Source organism: Agelaius phoeniceus, chromosome 24 (genome assembly GCF_051311805.1).
Source record: "Agelaius phoeniceus isolate bAgePho1 chromosome 24, bAgePho1.hap1, whole genome shotgun sequence".
NCBI lineage: Eukaryota > Metazoa > Chordata > Aves > Passeriformes > Icteridae > Agelaius > Agelaius phoeniceus.
Genome location: NC_135288.1, coordinates 4212145 through 4235469, shown reverse-complemented (window position 1 = coordinate 4235469; position 23325 = coordinate 4212145). Strand labels below are relative to the sequence as shown.

Here is a 23325-nt window from a genome sequence, read left to right as displayed (position 1 = left end):
AACCTGAGCCATGAATGGTTCAACCAACTCAAGCACCAGAATTGCACAAAATGACCCCAAAAGTGGCCATGTCCCAGCTGGCAGTGGGGCTGCAGTAGCCTTGGAAACCTTGGCCATGCTGCTGCCTGCCTGGCTGAGTTTTTCCTGTTGGCTTTGTTCAGTTCAGGGTTTTTCTTCTTCTTTTTCCAAGCAACAATCCTGGCAGCACAACACAGCTCCATGCTGGAGATGGGGATGCCCATGGAGCAGCATCTGCTGATGGATCACAAACCTTGGGAAGGGCCAAGCATGCACGAGTACACAACACACACACAGACACAGAGTGTACAACACACACACACAATGTACAAAACACACACAAAATGTACAAAACACATACACACAATGTACACCACACACACACAATGTGCAAAACACACACACAACATAAAAAACACACACATAATGTACAAAATACACACATAATGTACAAAACACACACACACCCAATTCACACAACACACACATTCAACATAAAACACACACACGCATTTACAACACACACACAACGTGCAAAACACACACACAACATAAAAAACACACACATAATGTACAAAACACACACACACCCAATGCACACAACACACACATTCAACATAAAACACACACACAACATAAAAAACACACACAATGTACAAACCACACACACTCAATGTACACAATACACACAATGTACAAAATGCACTCACAACTTAAAAAACACACACACAGTGTACACAACACACACACAACGTGCACCACACACAGTGCACCACACACAATGTACACAACACACATAATGTGCACAACACAAAGACACTCAATGTAAAATACACACATGATGTACGAAAAACACACATAACATTTACAACACACACTCAATGTACACAACACATACACAATGTACACAACACACACACATAAAACACACACACACTGTACACAATACACACACAATGTAAAAAACACACACAAAGTGTACAAAACACACACATTTACAATACACACACAATGTGCAAAACACACACACAATGTACACAACACACACAACATAAAAAACACACACATAATGTACAAAACACACTCACAATGTACAAAACACACTCACAATGTACAAAACACACAGCAAACACAACATACAAAACATTTATTCAGACCAGCCTGCCTGCACAGGATGCTCAGCAGTGGTTTCACCCCTGGCTCTGGCACTCCCAAGCCCCCAGAGTCACCCACTTGCCTCGAATGGAGCACAAAAGGCAGCAGGGAAAGCAGCAAGGCAGGAGATCCATCCTCTCCCTGAGGAGCAGGAGGCCCCTTCAGCTGCTTCCCACCAGCCAGCAGAGACCTTGGCAGGAGTCAGGGCTGGCTCAGGGCCACCAGCCCAGCCCAGCTGGGAGCCAGGGAGAGCCCTGGTGCTTCTCTGGCAATGTGCTTCCCCTTCCTCAGAAAGAAAAGACAGCCAAAAAAAGAAACATTTCACTTTTCCACTTGGAAAATCCTTCTGCAACATCACTTTGGTGGCTTGGAAAAGTCTTGCTGGAAGAGAGGGGGAGAGGAGATGAGAGGATGCACTGGGTGGTCTCATTTCAAACACCACAAGTGACACTTTTGGCATGTCCAGCCTTCATTTACTTCACAGCAGCAGAACTTGTGGTGTTCAGGTTTCTTTCCCCACAGTCTTTTGTAAAACCCAGTCCCAGGGAAAACGAGTCCCATCCTTGTGCCACGGCACATCCTCCACGTGGCAGCTTCCAGGGAGCCCTGGCTGCTGCTGCCCCCCCACACCCACCCCCTCTTGGCACGGTGGGTTTTAGAAAACCCTCAACCAAGCAGCATCACAGATTCCTCCATTTTTTTTTTTTTTAAGGCATTTGCTGGCCCACTGGCATTTTCTCCTGGATCTCCTCATACTTGGGTGGAGGCGTGAGGGGCTCTATGGTGATAGGGACGCTGCTGTTGCCCTGTGCCAGGTTTAGCCTGATGTCCTTCAGGTGCAGCTTCTCTGACTTGATCCTGCGCACCTTGAGGGGCTTGAGGCGCTTGCTGAGGCGGGAGCTGTGCCGGCTGGGCGGCCTCTCGGGGCCGGGCTCCGCGCCCGCCGCCCCCGGCGCCGCTCCGCCCTCCTCCAGCCCCGCCAGGGACTCGTAGGAGGGCAGGGACACGCTGAGCCTGTTGCTCCTGTCCGAGTCTCTGGGCTCCGAGTAGCCCGTGTTCATCACCTCCTCATAGCTGGGCACGTAATATTGGGAAGAGACGTCTTCATCCTCTTCTTGGCTGGAGGGGAAAGAGTTAAGTCTGGGTAGCACAGCTTCGTTTGGGAAGGGGATGGGGAGGGAAGAATAAAACCACCCCACCCCAGCAGAAATAGTTTTTGCCCTTCTCCATTATATTCCAGTTTCCTTTTGCTTGACAGAATAAATAGTGACCCCACCTAAGTTCAGACAGATTTTATTTTCTTGTGACTTATGGCCATATTTGATCATCACTTTCTCTGCCCACAGACCCTTTTCTATTGTCCAGCAGTGATTTCTTCTCTCAAGAGAACATCAGTTTCTCTCCTCTCCTCCACTCACAAAAATCAGTCAAAATACATTAGAAAAGGACATCACCCCTCTGTCTTTGTCATTCTGATGTCTTATGGGTTGGGTACCTTGGATTTTCTGCAAAGAGATTCAGCTCTATGCCACCTGCACACAATACTTGCCATTTCTCTGGCATTCTGAACTTAACTTTCCAATCAAACATGGAAAATCACTTCTCTCCGAGGATCTGCAGACCCTGACCAGAGCCAGCAGAGCCACTGTCCCCTCCTGTCCCCTTGCACCCCACACTGTCTCAGTGCTCCCCTGCCTGCTGTGGCAGCAGCCTTTGCTCTCCCTGAGCAAACAGCTGAGCCCTGCAGATTTTCACTGGGTCTAAACTCCAAGGCCAGTCTCCAAGGCTCTTTGGCACCTTGGCTGCACCCAGCCAGGCAGAGCCAGCCCCTCCCCTGCGTTAGGAGTCACATCTGGGTAGCACAGCTTCATTTGGGAAGGGGACGGAGAGGGAAGAATAAAACCACCCCACCCCATCAGAAATGGGGGTGAAATTTTTGCCCTTCTCCATTAAATGCCATCTGGCTGCTCTCCTGCTCTCTGTGTCACCCAGGACCTGCTCAGATTCCCTCAGCTCACTCCTTGTGCCAGCCCAGCCAGGAGTGGCACCTCTCCCAACGCTGCCCTGGCCTCAGCTCTGCCTAGACCCCACCTCACACACCAGTGGGGCTCCCTTCCACTCACAGCTGCATAAATGCAGCTGGAGCCATTCCTTCCCCACCTCCAGGACACACCAAAACCTTTAGCTATGGTATTTGCTTCCTCATTTCAGCACAGGCTGCCTTCCTCCGATGTCGCTATAGGACATGAAAGAACACGAGCACACATCGCTGTTCTCAAGGTGAAGAAAGAAGGGAAGTTTATTTTCTGACTCCAACATTTATAGTTTTCTAAGAGTGACAGTGGATTGGAGGGTGACAGTGCCACCTCTCCAATGACACTGGACAAACCAACAGTCCATCAAATTTCTCTTCTTCTATAAAAGAGTGCAAAACAATGAGCCATTTACAGGAAGGGTGTGAGAAAGTTTGCTACAAGAACGTCAACATCAGAGGGCTTAGAAAATCTTAAAAAATCAGGGTGACACTCCAGATCCTCCTGAGTAACAACATCCCTTGGCTTCATTCCCACCCCAATCCCGCTCCCTTTGTCCCCAGAACCCCTCCTCACCTGTCCTCCTGCTGCGAGGGCTCTGCAGATGCCTGGCGCTGCACGTGAGCGATGGAGAGCTCCTGGCTCTGCCTCTTCTTGTCGCGGACGTTGAGGCAGAGGGAGAGCAGGAGCAGCAGCAGCCCGGCCCCCACCAGCACGTAGGCCACCGAGAAGGTTTTGCTCTTGAGGATGCCGCCGGAGCCGCGGTCGGGTTTGCTGCTGTTGCTGCCGGGTTTGTCGGGGGGCCCGAAGCCGGGCACCAGGTTCCACACGGCCATGATGATGCCCAGCACCAGCATGCCCAGCCCGATGGCCGTCAGGGCGTAGTGGGAGCCGTTGGCCCGGGACTGGGCCATGGCTGCGGGGGGCTGTGCCCACGGCACTGTCACCGCATGGCTCGGGGCACGGGGGCTGCAGCCCTGCTGGCATGAGAGCTCTGGGGACACAGGGGAAAACACCAGGCTGTGACTCCATCACCAACAAACCTCACAGCAGAACTGTTATAATTGCACTTTTGAACTGATCCACCTTCAGGATTATCCTCACAGGAGCCACCATCCTACTCACCGCCTCATACACCCTATACATGCTCATAACAGCACAAGGCGCTCTCCCATCCCACATTGCCTCGGTCCAAAACTCCTCCACACGAGAGTGGTGAGTGCATGGCACACAGCAGAGGCTCTGCAGCCACCACGGCATCAGTTCAACCAACTGACACTGGAATCTCAAGCTGATCCTCTCTAGCACCATCCTAATCATTGAGAAGCTATGAGCCAGCATGTCACAGACATCTTTTATGAAAAATCCTTTCCTTAGGATATTTCCTCCTGAGAAGCTGAGAGGCCTCAGGAACAAAATGTAACCAATGGTTATCTGCTGCTATGGAATGCAACAGGTGCATCTGGGATTGGCCCATGTTGGTTGTTTCTAATTAATGGCCAATCACAGCCCAGCTGCCTCAGACTCTCTGTTTGAGCCACAAGCCTGTGTTATCATTCTTTCTTTTTCTATTCTTAGCCAGCCTTCTGATGAAATCTTTTCTTCTATTCTTTTAGCATAGTTTTAATATAATATATATCATAAAATAATAAACCAAGCCTTCTGAAACATGGAGTCAGATCCTCGTCTCTTCCCTCTTCCTTGGAGCCCTGTGAACACGGTCACACCACCATTTGCCTTTTAAGCTAAAGAAAGAGGCCTCTCCCCCTCCTTAATGGTTTGCCTCAACTAAACCCCAGCCCCTGATTTTTTTATTGTGCTTACTTCATGATTCACCTTCTCCTTAATCATCCCACCTAAACTCCTGTCATTGGTATCGATAAACCCCCATCTAACAAACCAACCATCACCCCAAGCACCACTCCCTGGACCTGACCCTCTCACAAATCTCAGTCATCTCTCCTCAAGCTGAGGAGTTCATGTCAGGATAGAGCAGGGTAGATCCTTCCTGGATCCTTCCTCATCCCCATCCTTCACTACTTTCTCAGCTGTAATATCCAGCGACCTTTGAAAGCAATCCAATCACTGATGTTTGCTAAGGGCTTAGGTTGCCTGTTCTCAGGAGTGTGATAACTGACAGCTTCACAGCACCAAAAGAAGGCCATCAAAATCGATTTCAAGAGCTGTTGTCAATGCAAACCAACCTGGAAGTGCTCAGAAACCCACCTCTAGCTGAACAGCTTCTCCTCTCCCCCTGTTTGGGAGAGAGCAGGGCTCCTCACGGCGCTGGCTGCCTGCCCTGAAATGCCTTCCTGCCCAGAGAACAGAAACCAAAACTGCCTCCCTCCCTCCCAGCCAGCTCGACCCTGTGGCTTCCCCTGGCTGTGCTGGCAAGGGCTGCCGGGATGGAGAGCCCTTGGTAGGGCCCAGGCTCACTCCAGGCTGGCTCTCACCCTCCCTGGAGCAGCACACTGTGGTGCTGAGTGCCCCAGCTGCATCCCTCAGGGATGTCGAGCAGGACACTCCCACCCAGCCAGGCCACGGGTGGGAACTCTTCCTCTGACTGTTTTCCAAGTCACCAGGACCAAATGCGCTCGATTTCCAAAAATAAACACACAGAGCCACATTTCCTGCCTGCTTGCCTCCCTGGCCTCTGGTCCAGTGACCCATGGGTGGGCAGCTTGCATCCTCACAGCAGAACTGCCCCATCTGCAGCCCAGTGAGCCGTGCAGGTTTATGGATGTGCCACATCTGGGATCTCTCCTTCCCTCCCTGGCTTCTTTATGCCAGGTTGGGCTGGAGGTGCCTGTGGTCTGTGCTGTCAGTGGTGATATATCCACACATCCCCTCACACCCTTCAGCTCAACCTCCCGAGCTCCAAAGTTTCATGTTTGCTTGTTTAGCTTGAGTGCACGCCCAGTTTGCAGGGTCAAGGGCCAGAATAAAACAGCACTCCCAGAGAACAGAGCGGCTGCAGCAGGAACAGACACGCACGCCAGCCTGGAGAGGAGGAATCTGCAGAGCAACTTCCCTGCCACTGCCTGTGCCCCAGCACGGCTGGGAGACTCCCAGAGGGGTGTCCCAGCCCCTCTGCACACAGCCCTGGCCCCACACGGCTCTGGGCAGGGTAAAGTCTTGTCCCCCATGGTTTTCTGGGGTTCTGGGACACCCAGGAGCTGCAGATCCCAGCCCAGTGGGAGCTGCCACAGGCAGGCAGGGACAAGCCCATCATTCCCTGCCATGCCAGCTCCAGCACAGGCTGCTGCTCTGTGTGCTCCTGGGGGAAGGAATCCACTGAGCCCAGCTTTAATTCCATCCTAGTGAGCAGCTGTTGAGGATGTGGAAAGCACCCAAAATGTCCTCACCTGCATCCCAAGAGCCACCCTCCCACCCAAGCGCTTCCAAGCCTGCCACTGGTGGTACCAGCACTGCCCTCTGCCCTCCCACACAAAGGTTTTGCTCCCTGCTTGAGCCCTGTGGAGCTTTTCCCTCACCTGATGATCCAGCTGAGCTCCCATCCTTGCCACAAACACATCAGCCAGCCAAGACTTCACTTGAGAACAGCTGTGATGGCCTCGGGGCAGGAAAATGGCACTGCACCCACGGTGGGCACAGAACACACACACGGCTGGGCACATCCACCCATGGTATCCAAAGCTCTGTGCCTGCTCACCGCCTCTGTGCCTCCCCTCAGGCACCTCAGTCCTGGAAGTGGGCAGGAATTCAGCTCCTACGTCACCCCTGTGCCTGGAAGTTTTTTACAGATCCATTGCAGTGCTACCCATCAGCCCAGCAATCAGATTAAAGCAGGAGACTTGCTATTCCAGTCTATTTCTCCATTGAATTAGCTGCTCTCCTGGCTTCCCAGAGCTGTTCCTATCGCTGCTCCAACAGTGCCCTGACGTCAGTATCCCGGGAAGGGAGCTGCTGCTGCCTCTGCCTCAGCTCCAGCACTGTCTGGAACCTCATCCCAGCACCACAGAATGGTTTGGGTTGGAGGAACCTTAAAGCTCATCTCACCCCACCTCCTGCCCTGGGCAGGGACAGCTTCCACTATCCCAGGCTGCTCCAAGCTCCATCCAACCTGGCCTTGAATACTCCTAGGGATGGGGCAGCCACAGCTTCTGTGGGCAACCTGTGCCAGGGCCTCACCACCCTCACAGAGAAGAATTTCTTCCTAAATATCTGGTTCAAATTATCCCTCTTTGACTTTAGAATCATCTCCCCTTGTCCTTTCACAGCAGGCCCTGTAAAAAGTTTGTCCCCACATCAGGTGGGTGAGCAATGCCTGAGTTTTTCAGCTCCTAGAGCCCCCTTCCCTTTTCCCTGCAAACCAGACCCCCTCCATCCCGTGCCCTGCCCTGGCAATGATTTACACCAGGATCTCCAAACCATTAAACTCCTCCAGCACAAGCCCGGGGGCACCCACACCTCCTCTGGGCTTCCCGCACCTCTGCCCTACTCCTGCAGCTGCGGAGCCCTTCCGGGATGCTCTTGCGACATCTCCACGTGTTAATTGGGCCCGGGAAGGTTCGCGATAAGCCCGTTCTCAGCACCACATGCCCCGAAGGCTCTGGTACGGGCAGCCAGGTGGAGCAGCAGCAGCAGGAACAGTTTCCCTGGATGGGACACAGACCCCCCGACAGGGTCAGCCCGGATCGCGTTGCACACGCCGCTGCCCCGGGAGGAGCTGTGGCCCTGCTGTGACTCACGAGGAAGCCCGGCACCCCTGCTGCCCTCCCCGCGCCCACGCTCCTCTGCCCTCCACAACCTTTGGATTTTTCCCTGCCGTGACATCAGCTTCCCACTCACGCTCCAGCAGCAGCGCCTCTGTCACAGGATCACGGGAGGTGAGGCTGCAGTCCAGGGAGCCTGTCCAGGGAACAGGTCGAACCCCCATGCAGTCACCAGACATGGGATGAGCTCCAGGGCTTCCTCACTGCCCACAGTGACACAGCCCCTCAGAGCTGCCTCCAAAAACCAGGGTGTGACTCCATCACCAGTCACACAACTCATGTTCTGAAAATTCTGGGGGAAAATAAACCCGTTCTCCAACCATCCAAAGATTCCACAGTCTCCTCTCTGTTAGATTACAAGGCTCTCCCTTCATCTTCATGCTTCCACCCAGAGAACCTGCTCATTAACCTCCTTCCCTGCTAATTGCTGGCCAGGCACATCCTCAGGAGCTTGTTCCTGCAATGGCCACGGCCTTGGGGCTCAACCCACCAGGGACACAAAGCAACAGGTCAGGACTTGGGAGGTATTTCATAGAGTCCCAGAATGTTTGGGTTTGGAAGGGATCTTAAAAACCATCTACTTCCAGCTCCCTGCCATGGTTTCTCTTATTTTGTCCCTCTTTGCTCCCCTGTTAGCCCTGCCCCAGGAACAGGGATGTTTCTGGCCAGCTGCAGCCCAGGGGATGCAGGGAATAGCCAGAGAAATCCAGCTGAGTCACTAAAAGAAGCACTGCTGCTGATTTAGACAATTTCTGATCTTTTGGACAAATCCCAGCCCATTTTAGAGCATCTCACCAGGGAATAGGAATCTGCAGGGACAGCCCCACACAGACTATCAGGGCTTTTCCACATTCTGCTTACGCTTCCTGCCTAGAGCACAAAAGAACACATCCACATCTCCATTGCCCACAGCATTCCCTACAGACATTTAAGAGTTATTTTACCCTCTTCTTAAATTTAATTTTTAACAACCCCTCCTCAGCTGTACCTTGTAGGGAACAGTGATGTTTTCCTCAAACCTTGCCCAAGGCTCTCCCACTCCAGAGGGAGCCCAGGGCCCCCAGCTCTGCCACTTCCTGCAAAACAAGGGCAAAGCCCATTCCCAGGCTCAGATTGCTGCAATCCACCCAGCTGGCCGTGGCCTCCACAGCAGAGCAACAGTGACCCACAAAACAGCCCATCTCCACAAGGCTGTGCCTGAGCATTCCCAAGCCATGGGCCCTGCCTCTGCCGTGTCCCTGGGAATGGTGGGCACAGCTGCCAAGGGTTTCTGAAGTGGCACAGATCACACAGAGCACGGGGGCCACACTGCAGAGCTGCCATCCTGACTGTGCAGCAGCCGCCACCTTGGCCTTTGCCACTGAGATACAAGACACGGCCTCCCAGGCTGCTTCTGCCCATAATTCCATTATATCCATGCAGGCAGTGCCTGCTGCAGTGGACAGGGACAGGGAGTCCTTGCACGCTTGTGTTTGAGGACATTGCCATTTGTTCCTGGGGACAATGCTGCCACCCGGGCCACGCTGGCACCGCTCTGGGCAGGTCGGCGAGCCCTGGCTGTGTCCTGGTTGCTGTGCAAACACTGTCCCGCGGCTTTTCCTGCTCCAGCCTCGTTAGTGGGACCAACTGCCTCACTAATGCTGCCAGGCCCAGCTCTGTTAAACCAGGCAGGGGGCTTGGGGTGATGCCTAAGGTTTTTAGCTTTTAATATTTTTCATAGATTTCATATAAAATATATTTAATGTTTTTCATGTATTTAATATTTTTCATGTATTTCCAGCCAGCCAGCCAGGTGGATTTATAGCTTTGCAGATTGTTGTAGGCTGTAAGTCCCAGTACTTTTCCTATCTTTCCTCTCTACATTTAGGAACAATAAGCTAACCTGAGATACACTTTCCCAAAATACTGTTTAGTCTTATTCCAAGAAGAGAATCCACTACAAGGATGTCCTGTTTTCCAAACAGAATCTGGACCAGACAAAACAAAAGTGGAGCAAAAAAAGCCTCTGGACTGCTTTCAGTGTGGCAGGACCCTGGAATTATGACCTAATCAACTAACCTTTTAATTGGAGAGTATATAATAAGTATACTAATCAACTAAACCTATAAAATTGTAGAATTACTACACCATGTGTGATTTTTGCCATATTGTGTACCTGAAAGCTTTCAAGTAAAGGTTTGCTTTTGCATCCACTCTAAAACTGTTGTTGGGAAGATCTGTTCTATTTTCCAGGCAACAGGGCTGCCCACCTCTCTCCAGGGAGCTGAATTCCTTGTGCACCTAGGCCTGGGAAAATCCCAGCACTCATTCCTGCTTTCCTTTGGACACCACTTTGCACCTCAGAGTTTGGAATTTTATTTTTTTTTTTTTAATTCTAATCTGCTGTTTCAGCTGAGATAAAGCCATTCCTCCACAGGCTCCCCCTGGTTTTTGTTCTGGGAGCTCTCCCCAGATAACACCCAGACAAACACACCCTCCTCCAGAGCCTTCCAGCATGGGGAGACATTATCCACCTGCCCTTCTGACATCCTCCGAAGGGGAACCCAGCATTCCTGCTTCCTCCCAGCCCCTCTGGAGTGCTTTAAGCTCCTCTGGAGCCCCTGGGTGATCATCTCCCCTTCCTGCAAGCCACTAACCTGGCACTTCTCACTGCCTGCCATCGGCCTCACCTTCCTCATCCTCTGCCTGGATTTCCAGCAATGTGTTTTCCCCCAGCACAGCATCACCTCTTCCCATGCTTTTCCAACCAAAGAAAACCCACTGTGGACAGCCAGGGAGTCCCCAGGGCAGGAAGGGAGTGAGCAGTGATGCTGGAGGGCACAGAGCCAGCCTGGGGCACGGAGCAGCCATGTTCCTCAAGGTGGGCACAGGTATTTTGATATGGAGGGAGGTTTACTGGGGATTACATCGCTCCAAGCCACCTGCACTGCTCACACAAGATATTTAACTGCTTCTACAGAGCCCTGACATCAGTTTCTGCCTGTGAAACACACTGGGAATGAGAAAAGCTGGAGCAGCACAGGGAGGCAGACACAGAGCTGGGCTGCTGGAGGCATCTCTCCTCCCGGGCTCCAGGCAGGAGGGCAGGCAGACAGCCCTGCCCAGCCCTGGCCCTCTGGCATCTCCTGCAGCACCGCCACGGCGCCAGGCACTGGCACTCAGCTCTCTCCAGGGCACCGGTGGCCAAACATTCCTCCTTCCCCAGCCACTTCCCTTCCCAAGGGTTTTCCAAGCCGTGTAATTACACAGCTAAAATCAAAGGTGTTTCTCGTCCTTCCGAGTCACCTGAGTCCAGGGCTGGGCTCACCAGCCCCACACCCACATGTTCTTCACTGATACCTGGGAGGTTTTCCCTTTCTGGCTCTCATGCCAGGACATCCAGGGCTGTGGACAGTTGGATTTGTTGTAGAGGGATGTGTTGTGCCAGCATCCCATCTGGCAGTGGCCTAGGTCTGCTCCAGAGAGGCTTTAAGGAGCAGGAAAGCCAGGACCACACCTCCAGGTGCAGCTTCAGCTCACCAGGCTCCATCCACCACACAGAGCCAAGGGTAACCCATCTCACACGGGACAAGCTCATGGAGCTGCTGGGTTCTGCTCACACATCCACACTTCCCAACAAAACCAGCCATGCTGTGCTCAGTGATGCACATCCCCACCAAAAATCCAAAATCCAACACCACCATCAGCAGACAACCACTCTGGGACACGCTCGGGAGACACTTGCAGGTTTGCCGAGCCCCTCAAAGCTCCAGGCCGTTCCTCCATGGGCGGCAATGGCACCACAGGAAGGGCCGAGCCCCAGTGACCGGCGCTGGGCTCACGGACCGCCCGGCCCCCACCGGGCCTGAGGGAATGTCCTTCCCCTTGGCTTTGTTTGCTCTCCCGACAGCCTGGCTCGCACACCGCTCCCGCACCTTCCCGGGGACGGGCACGGCCACCGCGGGCTCGGGATCCACCGTGTGCCGCTCCTGCGGGCACCGGCAGCGGCCCGGGTTCGGCGGGGGACATTCCCTGGCGCCCTCCCTGCTGCTGATCCTCCCTAAAGTGCAGCTGAAGGTCCCCAAACCACAGCCACTCTTCCCCCGCTCTCAGCACGGCCAGCCCGGTGCCTGCCAGGGCTGACGAGGCGCCCGAAGCCCAAGTGTCCCCAAGGGTGACCCCAAGGCCCCGCCGCTCCCCACACGCCGCCGCTCCCACTCCCTCACGCGTGTCCCCGCTCCGGGGGTGTTTGCTGCTGCTCTGAGGGGTGTTTGCTCCTGAGGGGAGTTTGCTCCCGCTTTGGGGGGTGTTTGCTCCCGCTTTGAGGGGTGTTTGCTTCTGCTTTGAGGGGAGCTCCCCCCGCTCTGCAGGTGTTTTCCCGAGCTTTGGAAGTGATTCCAGCTCAGCCCGAGCCGGACTCGGCTCCGACTCCCCTCCGGTCCCGTTCGCGATCCCGTTCCCGTTGGGACTGAGCCCAGCCCGCCCCGCTCCCGCTTCCCAGAGCTCCGAAAGGTCCCAGAACAGAGGGTCCCGTCCCCCCCCCGGTTCCCCCGACCCCACGTACCTCCGGCAGCGGCTGCGGTGGGTCCGGCGGAGCCGCTCCGCCCTCCCCGGCCCGGCCTCCGGGGCGGCGCTTCCCGGGACCGGCCCCGCCGCTGCCGCCCCGGGCACTGGGCTCCGTTCCGGGAAACAGCGGAGGGGCGGAACTGAGACTTCCAAAAGCAGCAGGGAGACTCCCACAAACCGCCAGGGAGACCCCCAGCACCAGGTGTGGGTCATACTTGGGATGCCGATCGCGTCACCCCCTCGGAGCTCTTGCAGCCCCTGCTTGATGCATCTCAGCCCCGCATCGCTGCTTTCAACCCAAACCGGAAATGGTTTGGGTTGGAAAGGACCTTAAAGCCCATCCCTGCCATGTCCAGGGACACCTTCCACCATCCCAGGTTGTTCCACACCTCATCCATCCTGGCCTTGGACACTTTCAGGGATGGGGCAGCCACAGCTTCTCTGGGCAACCTGAGCTAGGGCCTCACCATCCTCCCATAGAAAAATCTATTCCCAACACCTAATGAAAGTTTTAGTTTTTATTCTACAGTTTAAAACCCATCTTGTAATGGACCTGCTTTGTAAAACTCTTGTAACAATGAGCGGAGCCTTTACTCAATCAGTTCCAAGCTTTGTGTGCAGAAGCCCAATTTTGATGAACTCCAATCACTCAGGCTCATCACTGCATTCAACAGAGCAGAGCCAAGCTTGCACTCACAGGGAGCCTGGAAAGCTCTTTTTATCAGTCTGCTGCCCTCTCTAAACATTCCCAGTTAACCATTTGTGCGCTGGGAAGAGCAGTTCCAGGCACAGCCCTCACCATGGCTCCTGGCCGCACGGCTTGGCCTCACAGCCAGACATTCCCATGGTTTCCAGACTGAGCCACGGGGAGCAGAGCTGGGCTCTGGCAAACTTCAGTGCAACTAACGCCGTGTCCAGTGTCACCTCTCCTTGGCTGCCATCCCAGCAGCAATGAGGATGTGTTTTTCCAGGCTCTTCTCACACCCAGCTGTAATAATAAACACCACCAAGGACTCAAATCCTGTTAGAGATGATACTCAGGGTGGGTTTTTTCCTGATCCAAGCAAAAAAAACTGCATCACTATGCTGCTGGACCAGCCACTGCAGTTTTTCCTGTCCCTTAAGCCCTGTGAGACCTTGTGGAGGCAAAAGCCATCGTGAACCTAATGAAACTTGTCACATCACCTGGCGTGACTCAGCTCCACAGCCCTGCCTTGGTGTTCAGGATGCTTGGGAAAGCCCCGCTGCTTCCCTGCATCTCTCCCTACCAGCACAATCCCACATGGAGCTGATGGTATTTTCCACTGACTCACCTGCCCGTGATACCTCCCCCCTCTAATCAAAGGGCAATTCCAAGAGCTGTGCTATAAAAAGAAATAATTATTAAACATAACTGCATTTTTTTTTCCCCTTGGATGGATTGTTTTGCATTTTTCCGCTTGGCCCCCGGCTCAGGCAAATTCGCCCCACTTCAGGTGGATTTCCCCCTCTCCTTCTCCACCTTCCTGTGTCAAACACAAACCCGACACCCAAGCAGCTCTGGCAGTCAGGAGACATAACAGGGAATTATTTTCTCTGTAGGAAAGGGGGGGAGCATGGACTTCCCACAGTGACTGTCACCAATCCGGCTCCGTGCCCGAGCCAGGTCACCCCCCTGCAGAGGCCCTGGGGACCGTGAGCACAGAGGGGACATTCATAACCTGGCTCCTCACTCCACAAAGCTGAATATTGGCCAGGAATGGGCTTTTCAGTGGCACTGGAGCAGGATCAAGGAAGGGGGGGCTTGCCTTCATCCCTTGGATGGCTGCTAAAGCACCTGCCTCTCCCTGACACACATTCTCTGTGGGATAATGTATTCACATCCATCCCTTGGGCTCCTTTCCCTTTCCAGCTCTGCAGCCATCCCAATGTGGGGATTTATCTCTGGCAGTTCAAATCTTCTCCCTGCAAAAACTCCCTGCCCAGTCCCAGGCTGGGACTTTTCCAGGGTGATTATCCAGCCAGGTATGCATGGTACAGAGCACAGGAATGGCAGGGTCGAAACTGGAGCCCCACCAGAGCCACCAGCAGGCAACAAAAAGAGCCTTTCAGAGGAGCATCTGATGCCCTGCTACGTGCAGAGATGCCAGGGGCTCACATTATCCTGCCTTAGAATTGCTCAGTGGGACGTTTCCCTGCTTTTTCCTGCTCAAAGGTGCTCAAGATGTATGTTAAAGTCACCAGTGGAAGCCAGGACATGTTCCTGGATTCCTCCAAAACTTCCCAACAGTGAGGCAAAAGCACTGGGTGTCCAACTGACCCCTGGATACCCATGGCTGGATGCCTTGTCCTGAAAGGGATAAAGCCCATCCCTGGGAGTAGAGCCACCTAACTGCACATTTATATTATACTGTAATATTATTATATTATAAAGCCATGGAATGATAGGACAAGGTGATATGGGATCAAACTGGCAGAGTGTAGATCTAGATTAGAAATGAGGAAGAAATTTTTCCTTGTGAGGGTGGGGAAGCCCTGGCACAGGCTGCTCAGAGAAGCTTTGGCTGCCTCATCCCTAGAAGTGTCCAAGGCCAGGCTGGATGGGGTTTAGAGCAAACTGGGATTGTGGGAGGTGTCCCTGGTGGGATGAGATTGTCTCTAAGGTCTCTCCTGATTCAAACTATTCTGGGATTTGATGATTAATAGAGTTAACAGTTTCATCACAGATGAATGCTTGCCCTTTCCATTAGCCCTTTCCCAAGCTTCTTCATGTCCCCACAGTTTTCTTTGTTTAAACTCTGTATTTATTCTAATGTATGAAAGGCTGTAGAGCATGGGATATTCCTTCTTCAGTGGAAGTCATGTGGCCAAAGCAATTCAGATGACATTATTTTAAATAGCATTATAATATTTTAGAAAGACGCCATATTGCAAATTCCACATGAAATAGTATATGCTTGGCATGTTGTAAATCCATTTAAATGTATTACTGACATATATGAGATGTCACAGCTGTCACAATGTTAACAGATAATAAATGCCAGAAATATAATATACATCTATATCTATACATCATATAAATATGATGTATAATGGAACATGGCAGGGCCCCAGCTTTGCCCCCAGGAGGAAAGCCCATCCCAGCCTGCTCCATGATGGGTTTCCTCAGATCCCATCCCAGCCCACACACACTGCTCTACAGTGTGTGATCTGTACTTTGCTCTGTACTTTTCTCTCTCTTCCTCATGCCTTAGTTCCTGCACCCCAATTTAGAGTCCCTGCCAGGCTGCAGGCTGGGAACCTGCCATGCAAGTGGGGAAAAAGAGGAAAAGCAGCTGCTTGGGAGGCATTTCCACTCGTTCCCGGTGGGAGGGTGTGACCTGCCAGCACCTCCTGGTGGGGTGAGGATCCGGTGTCCCGGGGCTGCCGGGACCTGGCGGTGCCGGTCCAACCAGTCCAACCACCGTGCCAGGTCAGCGGCTGCTGCTTCCAGCACTCGCACGGCTGCAGCTGGAAAACTGTGTAAATAAAGGCACTGTGTTCACTGTAATAATAATAAATAACCTGCTGCTTCCTCCTGGAGCTGCTCCAGGGCTGCTGCATCCCAGTGGTGAAGCTCTGGTTTGGGCAGGACTTGGGAATAGGAGAGCCAGGGCTTGAGGAGGACACAGCTGGAAGAGAAGGGCTATGGTGGTGTTGTGTGCCTGGTTATTTAAAAGCTGAGCAGAGATTAATGTAGCTGTTCAAAATTAAGAGCAGGTTGTGAATGAGAGGTGTTGTCCAAGAACAGGAAAATGCTGGAAGATCAACCACCAGCAGTGATAAAACTCCAAGGAAACCTTCTTACCTGGATTGGAGGCCTTGTCCAAGCTCCAGTGTCCCAGTTGGATGGAGTGGAGCCACTCATGCTCTGCTGGTGCTCATGGCTGTGTCAGGCTGGGGCAGTGGGAAGGCAAACAGGGGCTGCTGTGGGGACAGCTGCAGGGAGAGTGGCAGAGCAGGATGTCCCAAAGGAGGTGTACAGTGAGGGACACCACCAGGCACTGCTGCATCCCCTGGGCTGTGCAGGCGAGGGCTCAACCACACTTCCAGTGCTGGCTTTAAAAGCAGCACCAGGGGAAAACTGCTCCAGGGAAAACACTGAAAACAGGTGAATCAATGACAGGCACATTCCCAAATTTTCAGCAGTTCTGAGCAATAAACCAGCAGCCTCAGCAGCAGCCCTTGACACCAGCTTTTGGGGAGATCACCATCACCCACACTCTGTGACCCACCCCATGCCAAACCTCACCAACCTCCTGATGATTTATTCAGCTGTTTGAGGAACATCAATTTAGCTCTTTATCACCAAAAATCCAGCCAGGGGAGATCACCAACTAAAGCTATGGGGTGAATCAGTGTAGAGGCAGGAAATGTTCCAGACTCACCCTTGTTTCCCTGCTGTGACCTCTCAACCCCGTTCCTGATCCCCAGGTTACCAGGGCAGGGCTGTGACACAGCAGGAAACCCAGCTTCTGTTGTAATGTCACCCAGAGGTGATGCCAGCACTGGCACAGCTGGGTGATACACCAGGAGGTGCTGGGGATGGCACCCTCTGTGGGGTACCCCACATCCCACACAACACCCCGTGCCCCCACGTGGCGTTGGGATGTTTGCCTTTCTCTGTCTAAAGTCCTCAGCAGGGAAAAGGCTCTGGTGAGCACAAGAGCCTGCACAACAACGCGGGCGGTGCAAAGTGCACCAAGGAGGGCGGTCACACCTAAAACAAACACAGCCGGGGGCGCGGGAACGCGGGGACTGCTCACACGGTGGCAGCAGCGCAGCACGGCGGGGATGCAGCAGGGACCAGGCTGCGGTAGGATACAGAAGGGATGAGGATGGTGTGGGATGCAGCAGGGATGAGGCTGGTGTGGGATGCAGCAGGGATGAGGCTGATGGGGGATGCAGCAGGGATGAGGCTGATGGGGGATGCAGCAGGGATGAGGCTGATGGGGGATGCAGCAGGGATGAGGCTGCGGTGGGATACAGCAGGGATGAGGATGGTGTGGGATACAGCAGGGATGAGGCTCCTGCAGCCTCCACTGCCAGGGAAGAGCAGGTCAGGGGGACAAAGCCACCAAGAAGCCCCCCCTCAGCCCAGGACACCACAGACACAGGGAGTGTGGCCCCTCTGTTTGCCATGGCTCAGGTGAGGGGGGTGACCTGTGTCACCCTATACAGGGTCTGCCACGGTTCCCACAGCACAGGGCAGAAGCCTTACCGGGACTGGTGTGGCACTCTGACATGTTCCTGGCTCCCAAAGGGCTCCCAAAACTTCTAAAACCACAGATGGGACGGATGAGCACCCACACCCCATCCCATGCACAAAGTACAACACCAAATCTCAGCAGGGAACCGCTCCAAATGCAGCAAATCCCACCATGGGCTGTCCCCAGCTCATGTTTGCTGTGCTCAGCAGTTGCCCTTTAATGCCACCTCTAGCTCCCATTAACGCTGGATTCCAGCTGCAGGTGATAGAGCTGCAGAGCCAGCTGGCTTCTCCTGAGTTTTTCCTATTTTTCTCTGTTCCACCTCTCCCCATTTCAGACTATGGTGGCTCTTACCTGCTCAGTAGCTGCTCCGAAACCCAGGAGGCTGTTTCTGTCAGAAAAAAAGAAGAAAGAATAAAAGGTACATTTCTTGATCTGCACCCTGATTATGGGCTTGAAACTCATTGCAGGTTGCCTTTGCTCCAGGCCTGCAAAACAGCCATTGACCCCAAAACAGCATCAGGCCCCACTGGAAGTGCTGGCACAGGCTACAGGTGACCAATGTAATCTGAATAATAATAACAATAATAATAATTTATCAACCTCTACATTGATAACAATAAATTTTCCAGTTGGAGCACACTTTCTGATTTCTCCATCCTTTCTGCTGTTCTTAGTCCTTCCCATTACATTTTCCATAGCCGAATGGGACATCTCCTGTCTGTCCTTACTTACCTTAAACCCTTGAAATCCCCATTTCATATGGATGCAGACAGTCCCACCCTCCTGCCAGCATTCTTGCATCCAGGAGCAGGCATTTGGCTGGGAGCTGGTCCTGGGAACAGCTGGCCCAGCCTTCTCCTGAATCCTCCCATCACCCTGGAGCCCCTGAAATTCATGCAGCACTCGGGGTGTCCTGCACCCTGGTGCCACAACAGAGATGCCAACAACCCATCCAGGCTCTCCAATTAAACCACATGGAGTTCATCCATACTTTAAAATAAGCTTTATTTAGATCTTTTATAATTTTATATTTGCATTCATGCCTTCAAGGATTCTCCCCCGCTCACAGGGGGAAAAGTTAAATCTAATGTTACCCATAATTCATATGCTATTTAGCAAAGTTCTCTTTTAAATAAATCATCCTCTTAGTAATTTTTAGAATTACTTCCTAATTTACAAAAAAGCTGAAATGCAAAGGAAACTACTCGATAACAAGGAGATCGCTCATCTGTTCTGGTGGTTTAGAGTTTAAATTATAAAAAACGCAAGGAGAACAAAGAAAAAAACAAACAGAACAGAACCCAAAAAAACAACAAAATATATAAAAATGCTTCTCTGCAGAGAAAAGATGCCATGGGGCAAAGCCTGCCCTGCCACCCCAGGAGAGCCTGGGGGGGCTGGTCCCTCTGTCACCCCCTCCATGGCCTCTCTGCATCATCCCTTGGAATGGAATATACAGCGCGAGGGCATTGGTTTAGTTCGGTGATTTAAGACAAAATACCCTTTTTTTTCAACCAGGGCGCATGTATCAGAATTAAGAAAAATAATACACTATTATAGTTCATTAAATAAATCTTAATACATTTTTTTTAAGAGCTTAAAATTATACTGTAAGCATTAAAGCATAAGGTACTTATCTTGGCATAAGCAGAGCGCGGCACGTGTTAGTGGAGAGGGGAAGCGGCTGCCGCACCGGGGGGCGGTTTGGGGGCATTTCCAAGGAATTTGGAAAAACAAGCTCCACCTGTGCTTCCAAATCACCCCAGAGCCAGAAAAACCTCCCTAGTGGGGACTCGTACCGATTTCCCCAGCCCCCCTTGACGGCAGTAACACCCCAAACTGGAGCGGGGTGGCCGGCCCTATCTGAGCAACATCTTGGGATATGGGATATCTGGGATATCACCTTTCTCCCAGCTCGTGCCGGATCCCCCTAAATTTTACTTGAAGCAAAGGGTGAGCACCCCCCAAAAGCAGGGAAAAACAGTGGGCAAAGCTCCCACCAGCTTGCCCCCATCTGATCTCCCGGCATGTGTTTAGGTTTGCGTTTTCCAAGGCGTTAAGTGCTCCTGGGGCAGCTGAGGGAGCCCGGGCTGGGGGGTCCACAGCCCCAATCTCCCCCAACAGCAACTTCCCAGGACAGTACAGTACAAACACCCCCTTCCTCCTCCCCGCCCCATCCCAACCGACGTGGAAAAATATAAAAATCCCAAAACTTCTGCAATAATTTAGTTAGAATAGCTCCTCTGGGTTTGTGCAAATAAATTAAAACAACTAAAAAGGAACGTTAAAACACTTATTTCCAGACCGGCAGGCGTAACAACCAGCCCGGGTCGCCTCCGCGGGGCTCGGCCAGGAAGACATCACAGCGAAGGAGATTTTCTTCTTGTTGTTTTTGTGTGTTTTCTCTCTAAGATCCCTCAGCTGGGCAGGTCCTTTGTCCCCAAGCGAGGACATCCCGCAGGCTGGGCTCCGGAAAACAGCGGTTTCGGACAAGAGACATCACAAGCACAAAGTGCACAATATTTCTCGTATTTACAGAGACACAGCAGTCCTTCAAGTTTCAAGTTTTGTCAAAAGAACAAGAAAAAAGAACAAAAAAAACCCTCCCAAAACAAGAAAAAAAACCCCAACCCAAACGGACAAACTGAAGCGACAACAAAGGAGTTACCGGGATGGAAAAAAACAAAACAAAAAAAAAACCACGGAAAAAAAGGGAAAAAACTGAAGTTACGACACAGCTGCATCGCTCCCAAGACAACAGGTAACAGGTCCACAGGTGGGACGGGCTGTGGGAAGGGGATATGTACATGTGCAGGGCCGGGAGAGGCTCTGGCGCCGTCACCAGTCCGCGTCCTCCTCGATGTAGTAGTCGGGGGCCGTCCCGTCGAAGAGCCCAGGATCGAGGGACTTGCGCTGCTTCCCCCGGGCAAACACCCTGGAGATGGAGCCAAAGCCCATCTTCTCTTTCTTCTTTTTCCGTTTTTGGTCTTCCAGGTCTTCTAGAGACTGTGGGAAGGAGGAGAAGACGCAAGTTTAGGCATCCAGATTTTCCTTTACCAGTTTTCCCCTTCACTCACATCAAGGGTGAGGGACCATGTGGTCCCAGTCCCAAAAAATTTGGATCCAGGTCACAAAAAATATTTTCAGCCAGATCCCACAAAATATTTTCATCCAGGTCCAAAGTAATGTTAAGATCCTGGTCCAAAATACAATAACATTCCTGAAACCTGTGTGGTGGAATTTGCAGTGTAATTGGGCCCCCTCTCCACAGCTCAGGATTTTGGCCTCTTTAATTCAACTGGATCAGGATTCCAACTCTGGGAATAAATAGTCAGAGCATCTGTCTGGATTGCAAAAATATCCCAGTGTTTTAGGGCCAAATACAGAAGAATAACATGCTTTGGCTGGACCATATAAAAAATCAACACTGTGATAGTCTGAGCTCAGTGAATCCCTATGGGGGCAAATTATGGGAATAGGAGACATCCCAGACTTACAATTCAGGATGACTTCCATTCATCCCAAGTCGTCATGCCTCTGACCCATCACCCCCAAGTACTTTCTAGCACAGAAAGGGGTCTCACAAGCAGGATTTGAGAGGATTTGTGCCCTACCTGTACGATTGGATTGTGCAAGTTCTTCTGTACCGGTCCAGGACTGTCCCCCTATGGCACAAGGAGATGGATCCATTGAATCAACAACCCTGATACAGCCCAAGATCCTCCACCCCCAGGTCAAAGGGCAGCGTTTGTGCAGCTGGACTGGAGTTGGGCTGGAATAAACCCCAGGGCAGCAGCTTTCCAGGTCAGCCAAACCCCAGTATGCCTCCCAGTGTTTTGGGAAGCAGAGGCCCACAGAATGCCCAGAGCCCATCTCCCCAGGGCAGGGCATCAGAGCCCCAGCAGGCAGGCCCTTACGTTGCAGAGCGAGTGCGTTCGATGCCGGGGTGAGTTGATGTCACTCGGAGTGGACGACCGGTCACCTTCGGCCGCCGAGGCGTCGGAGATGATGGACGGCTGCCGGGAATGGCAGGGGCTCACTCTGACCGCTGCAAGGCGGGGGGAGAACGGGAATTAACACCAGCAAACCTCTGATGCACTTCCAAAAGAGCATGGAACTCCTAATCCCAGGGCCGTGGGTTTGGGCCCCACGTTGGGCGCCACCTGTTCTGGTCTCTCTGAGTGCCACTGAGGGAACCCCAGCCAGCCCCAAGATGGTGAACAGTGGGGAGGGCACTCTCTCGTGCCCTGGGGGATACAGAGGGCAGCCAGGCTGATCCCTGGGGGTAGGGAAGGCAGCCAGGCTGATCCCTGGGGGTACAATGGAACAATAGCAAAAGATGAAGGGGCTGGCTCTTAGCAGGGGTTAATCCAAGGTATATTCCAGGAGCTCTGGGGAGCCCCTACCACCTCAGGGGCCTCCTGCTGAAAGTCCTGGGAGAGGTGCCAAGGTTACATTTAAAGGGAGGTGTAAACCTAAAGTAGGTAACATTTTACTAACCAGTAAGTGACCCTAAGGGATGGATGCTGGGGAATGGACATTTAGGACAGTGTATGGAGAAACACTTGGGGGGTTGACCCCCAGCCTCTGGCTAATCACTTAATGTCCTGGACAGAAAGTTCTAGATGGAGGGGATGGGATGCTGAGTGACTGACAGAGAGCCAGGGTGGGGATTTGGGGATGATCTCAGCAAAGGAAAGGGATTACACAGGTAGAGGGAGGGGGTACAATCTGGGGCAAACCATTTAGGAAAAATATGGGGATACAAAACCAAAGCTATTACAGAGTATTACAAAGTATAAAAAACAAACTACAACAGGGAGGGGTGGTTTTGACCATCTTTCCTCCCAGAAGAGGTTTGGCACTGAGGATTTGCCATCCAAGGGGTGCCCACCTTGCCGGTCTGCCGAGTGCTGGGGGTGTGAGTGGTAGAGGGTCTGCTGGCTCTGCCGGATGGCGGCGGTCAGCGGGAGGTCAGCCTGCATCACCCACTCCTGGTTGCCATTCAGCACCGTCTCGCCAGGCATGGCCAAGGAATGGCGCTTGGGCACGTCCTTGGTCAGCGTAGCCAGGGATTGCTTGGCCTGGGGAAGGACATTAGGACATTGAGGTGGTGGTGGTGGTGGAGTGGGAAAACCATGTGAACATCTCCCAGAGCAGCAGAACAAGCAGCAACACACTTCACAGCAAACCCACCCTCCCCCGGGCAAGCAAAGATCCCAACTGTGCCCGGGATATCAACTTATTTTTAAGTGATCCCCATGCCAAGGATATCAAGCTCCTTTTGAGAGATGGAATATTTTCCTCTCATTTTTGCAGTAGTGCAACCACTGCAGCAAGCACTGAGATCTGTACAAATGATCCAGCTCACCATGGCCAGCTCGGCCTCCAGCTCCTTCATGCGGTTGTCCTTCAGGTCGAGCTGGGAGCGGAGGGCGCTGGCGTGGTCCGTGGCCTCCTTGGCCTGCCGCCGCAGCTCCCACTTCTCCCGCTCCAGGAGATCCTTCTCCTTGGCCAGGGCTTTCACCGCGTCCTCGCTCTCCTGCTGGGACAGGGGTGGCCATCAGGAAGGGGAAATCTAAACTAAAAACCCTTCTGTCACAACCC

At 52.7% G+C, this 23325-nt stretch overlaps 2 protein-coding genes across 3 annotated transcripts in view; both read right to left on the bottom strand.

The window, feature by feature from the left end:
* Nucleotides 1-1148: 1148 nt before the first annotated feature.
* Nucleotides 1149-19773, bottom strand: TMEM51 (transmembrane protein 51). Its single transcript, XM_077190179.1, has 3 exons — nucleotides 12486-19773; nucleotides 3783-4200; nucleotides 1149-2292 (listed from the first exon to the last, which is right to left on the bottom strand). Exons 2-3 carry the CDS (start codon nucleotides 4118-4120, stop codon nucleotides 1881-1883), a joined length of 750 nt encoding a protein of 249 aa, XP_077046294.1. The 5' UTR covers nucleotides 4121-4200; nucleotides 12486-19773; the 3' UTR covers nucleotides 1149-1880.
* A 154-nt stretch (nucleotides 19774-19927) lies between these two features.
* Nucleotides 19928-23325, bottom strand: part of KAZN (kazrin, periplakin interacting protein) — a 225562-nt gene continuing 222164 nt past the window's right edge. For both annotated transcript variants that reach the window (XM_054647839.2, XM_077190178.1), the window contains 5 exons: nucleotides 23090-23260; nucleotides 22613-22802; nucleotides 21636-21766; nucleotides 21333-21383; nucleotides 19928-20724 (listed from right to left, as the gene is read on the bottom strand). In XM_054647839.2, coding sequence (XP_054503814.1) covers nucleotides 20557-20724; nucleotides 21333-21383; nucleotides 21636-21766; nucleotides 22613-22802; nucleotides 23090-23260 — 711 coding nt within the window. In that variant the 3' untranslated portion in view covers nucleotides 19928-20556. The remainder of the gene's footprint in view (nucleotides 20725-21332; nucleotides 21384-21635; nucleotides 21767-22612; nucleotides 22803-23089; nucleotides 23261-23325) is intronic.

What these genes read in the sequence shown, in the direction of transcription:
- TMEM51 (XM_077190179.1), bottom strand. Translation starts at nt 4,120, where the DNA reads ATGGCCCAGTCCCGGGCCAACGGCTCCCACTACGCCCTGACGGCCATC. An exon ending in CCCTCGCAGCAGGAGGACAG is followed by an intron (nt 2,293 to 3,782) that starts GTGAGGAGGGGT and finishes TTTCCCCTCCAG; the next exon opens with CCAAGAAGAGGATGAAGACG.